The following is a 4,661-nucleotide window of genomic DNA, read 5'->3' as shown; positions in this document are numbered from 1 at the left end:
GTTCGTGTACAGTGATTTTGGAGGCATCTCTTTAGAAATGCGTTCTAATAATATTGACATCATCACAAGATAAGATCCAGGACTAGTTAAATCACAGCCTCACAACTCAGTGCTCCTTTGGGGATTAGAAGAAGTCGCTGAGCTGTCACTCTAAAGCTGATCATGGGCTCGTTTAACTATGTCATCCCATAAGACAGCCCTTTCAATTATGTCAACCTGTCTGCTCTCCCTAGACTCTAATTTTAGAGCAGCAGTAGCTAATATTCTTGGAAAACTGATCCGCCTCCACAGATCTCTCCTCTCTTCTGCTGCTGTTAACGGAGTATCCTGTGGGGAGATCGGACTGCTTTACTTCCCTTCCTGTAATAAACCTAATAAAAATAGGTACCATTAGGTTCCTTTGTGTGTGGTCTCTTTAAGACACTTATCTGAGCTATGTAATGGAGATGTCACTTCTCCTCCACAGAGGGATCTGGCAGCACCACAGGGTCATTGCAATAAAAATAAAATTCAGTTTTAAAAGCCTGGTACGAAATTATGAGCCAAAAAGTGGGACGATGGGATTGGAGTTGAGAGACCTGGAAGAGGCAAATGTGAGCTGGAGTCACCCGAATGTTAATGCTGCAGCGGTGGCTCCACAGCTGGAGCAGCAAGCAGGATGCTCCCGGATGGCGCAGGAGTACCACAGGCAATGAGGTGGCCCTGGGGACCCCGGGGACAGGGGACTTGTCCGTGTCTTCTGGACGGTGCTGGGAGGATTTTGGGGCACACAAGGCGGAGAGGAGGTGGATGGACCTGGCTGTCTCGGCCACAGGCATCTCTGTGCTGTGCTGCCCATCGTAACACACCTTGGTGGGAAGGGGACAGACCCTGCCCCGAGAGATCGGATGGAGCCAGCCACATCCCTGGCTCCCCATCCATGACATGTCCGTAGCCGGCAGCAATGCAGGACAGTTGTCCCCCTGCCATGCCATGAATGTCCCCCTGCCCTCGCAGGCTGGCAGCACAGGAGGAAACGAAGCCACCCTTGGGCTGTCCCATTTGGGTTTTTCATCGTGTTTGCCATGGCATTCAAAAGCAGCAAGGACTTTCTCCAGCCATGCAATTAGAGCTGTCATGGCAGAGTGGATGGGGAAGGCCTTTGAAGACCTTCTCTCTCTCTTCTGGGCAGTGTGACAGTCCCTTCGGCCGGGTCAAGTCTCCCTTGGCCATTGCTCCTCCGTGCTTGGCCTCCAGCAGGCTGGACTGGCCATACTGGAGGACAGTGGTGTGCAGGTCTGAGGCTGTCAGAGGATTTTCTGTTTTCTGCAGAGCAATTCTAGCCTTCTCCAAAATAATGACTCTCGGGGGCCCTGTTTGAAGGAGCAAACATCTGTGAAGCTGAGGAAGGCTGTGGTCCTCTTCAGAGGGGGAATAAACCCCTTTAGGATGCAGTGTGGGTCCTAAGGCAGACCATGCTGGTGAGGTGGGGTGGATCGTGGCGTGTAACCCTCAGCAGAGCCACCAAGAGGCCATCCCAGGTCCCACGGGAGAGGGAGGGACAAAGAGCAGAACCACAGGAAAAAGCAATAGCCCTCCTCCCTGAAAACAACTAGAAAAGGAGTAAAACGGGTGGAGGGAAAAAGAGGAGGCAGAGAGACCGTGCAGAGACAAGGCAGGGAGGTGACCCCCATCCATCCCACCCAGCATGACCACTCTGGTGGCAAAGGCCAGGCCTTCCCTTTGCAGATCAGGTTATACAAAACCCACACGCCGCGGGCTGCTGGGGAAGGATACCTCCCCTAGACTCCAGCAAGTTAGTTACACGTAGCTTTCCTATCATAAATCCATGTTGGCTGCCCCTAATCAAATTCTGCTTCTCAAGCAATTTCCCTTGCTAATTCCTCCTGAATCAGTTCTAACCCACCTATCCCCCTTGTCGCTAAGCTAGCCAGCCTCTAATCACACGCTGCACTGTGTGATCCTTTCCCGAGTAATACGGGGTTCGGCACTTTCCTCCAGTTCTCAGCAGCCTAACCTGTCAGGAGCAACCTTCTAAAAATATCACTAAAGACCTCGGCTAATTTCTAATCCTCGTTTCTATTAAGACGGCTGCCTGTACTATTGGGTTTCTAGACTTGGGATTTACAGTCTTCCTTAAGAGCGTCTAATCTGCGCAGAGCCATTTCTGTTGTTATCCATACGCAGGCTCCTCCCTTCCCCACCATAAAACGTGATCCCTTTGGCAGTGGCTCTCCAGTCTGCAGGGCAGCATCAGCCAGCCAGCGAAGACACCAGCCTCTTCCGCTCCGCCAAGCTCACCCCGCCGCCTTTTGGCAAGCCTTCCCGGGGAGATCACTGGGGTCCTGGTCCTCTTGGGCGCTGGGTAGGTGCTTTGTATGAGAAAAATCAGCCTGCGAGCTCAGCAGGGCAAGTGATTTTCTTTGCACTTCCCAAGTTCTCGAGTGTTGTGTAAATAGTATAACGGAGCTGGTGTACAGATGCATAATGGAGCGAAGTTCCTGAAGTACCTCATATAACTGGACTTTCTATTACTGTTTGTATTTAGATTTTTTTTTGCTGTTTCCTCCTTCTTTTTAACACTCCCTCGTCCCCAACTGTCAAAACCAACCGGGTCGGAAGAACGCAGTGGGGGAGAGTGCCATGCTCTGGCTGCCCCCCACTGCCCTGGTAGACACTAGGTAGCTGGCTCAGCTCAGGCAAGGGAAATCCTTATCATCACATGCCATTGGCCAAAGGAATCTGGTGGAAGATGCTGCGTGACTGTATTGTCAAGTACCAGGCACCTCTGCGCACTAAAAGGAACACCGACTGCTAAGGCTCTCCCTGGGCTTGAGGCCACCAGGGTTTGCATTGAACGCGACTCGAGAGGCAGGTTCTGGAGCAGGGAGAAGGGCAGATTCCGCCCAAGGATGGGACCATCGGCAGATAAACAGCGCGACGTCTGATGGAAACATCTACCACTGCTGCAGAACGCTCGTCTAGCACACAGCTGGAGAACGATGGCTCTAACTTACACATTCAAAGCAGCGTCAGCCTGGTTCCTTCAGCTGCTGGTTATATGGACACGATGAGACGAAACCATGTAAATCAAAGGACAACGCTGCTTTGAAGGCAGATGGCCAGGGAAACTTTTACACTAGAAACTTGAAGCTGTCTTTTCATCACGAGAGCAGTGAGGTTGTGGGACAGCCTTCTGACGGGAATAAACTGCTTTTAACATTGGGTTAGGTTTGTTTATGAAGGCAATTACATGAAGTAGGTAGACGTTTAATAGAAGCTTGAATTGAATCACCCAGAAGGTCTCTTCTCGCATCAGTCTCCGAAGTCTATGTGCCTATAGCCGTGCTGGGCAGAGAGGCAGGACTCGGTTCGCTTAGCACAGCACTGCCTTTCAAACTGCTCCCAGACCTGAGCTGGTATCTCCCTGTGGGGCTACATCACACCCCCAGGGTGTCCCCAGGGCGGGTTGTGGGTGCTCCCAGCATGGACGTGGCACGGCTGTCCGAGAAGACCCCATGCAGCAAGCGCCACAGCAGAGGAGATGAAACCACGAGTTTGCCCCTCGCAAACCAAGGACCTGTGGCAGACAGCAATGCTCTGCCATGGCACTTGTTCTTTGGAGGAAGGGTTTTAAATGAGGATCTTTGGTAATTTTATGGGTCCAGGTGGGAAAATTAATATGCGTGGGAAGGCCTGGGAAGTGCGTCTGGCTGATGACGCGGTATCATTTAATCCAGCAGGACTGTGCTGTTGGGAGGACCATAATGCCGGCCTGGCCGGCCGTAAGCTGGCACGCACAGCGGGAGTCATGCGAACGCCACGTGGCAGGGTGACGTGGAAGACGGATGAGTGGCACATGCCGTTCCCAGACTTTGACAGCACAAATTGGCCTTTGCAGTCGGTCACCACATGCCTTCCTAAAGCTCCTCTTCGATCTCACAGCTCCACTCTGCATCTGAGTCATGTACTACAGGAGAAAGTCAGGTGTTTTCTGGGGAGAGCAGGGGCAGAACAACATTTTGTCATTTCTCAATCCCGTAACAAACGTCACTAAATCAATAGTCCTCACCTCCTCCGTGCGAAGCCAGTATTGTTACACACATTCAAAGATCAACATTTCTAAACTACACTTTGATCTTGAGATGCCTCGTTAAAAGTGACATAAGGATTTAAAAACAGGGACCGACTGGGAAACTTTTTATCCAGTTGACTTGCGCAAACCCACAGCTGCAGCGGAGGCTTGTCCACTCAAACCAGTCAGCACAGTCCACTCAAACCAGCTGCGGTCCACTGAGGCTTGTCCACCCAAACCAGTTAGCACATTCTGAAGTCCTGTAGCAGGGCCCTGAGCATCAGCCTGCTGCGATGAAAAGACCCTCTCTGACCGAGCTCTCTGGATTTATTTTAAAGTTTGGAAGTAACACGACTTAAGCATCGCAATCCAGAGGAACGGTGCGGCAGCCTAAGCCCTGATGAAAAAATGAAATGAAAATGGAAGAGGCAAAGGGCTGAGACACTCCAGCGTCCTCTGGAGCAAACCAGTCCAAGACGGGCTTTTCCGGGGCACTCTCCCACCTGTCCTTATTGGAGACAGGCGTCCCACGCCAGCACAGCCCCGCGCCCTGCCCCTTTAAGCGCCTGTACGACAGGGTACTGAC

The 4,661-nt window shown here is 51.8% G+C and overlaps 1 protein-coding gene across 1 annotated transcript in view; it reads left to right on the top strand.

Moving 5' to 3' along the window:
* The first annotated feature begins 557 nt into the window (after positions 1 to 557).
* Positions 558 to 4,661, top strand: part of ZFAND2A (zinc finger AN1-type containing 2A) — an 8,252-nt gene continuing 4,148 nt past the window's right edge. The window contains 1 exon segment of the mRNA XM_019473943.1: positions 558 to 688. Coding sequence (XP_019329488.1) covers positions 558 to 688 — 131 coding nt within the window.

This window comes from Aptenodytes forsteri, unplaced genomic scaffold (genome assembly GCF_000699145.1).
Source record: "Aptenodytes forsteri isolate BGI_AS27 unplaced genomic scaffold, ASM69914v1 Scaffold55, whole genome shotgun sequence".
NCBI lineage: Eukaryota > Metazoa > Chordata > Aves > Sphenisciformes > Spheniscidae > Aptenodytes > Aptenodytes forsteri.
The sequence above is the reverse complement of the archived record's forward strand: the minus strand, read 5'-3'. Positions and strand labels throughout refer to the sequence as shown.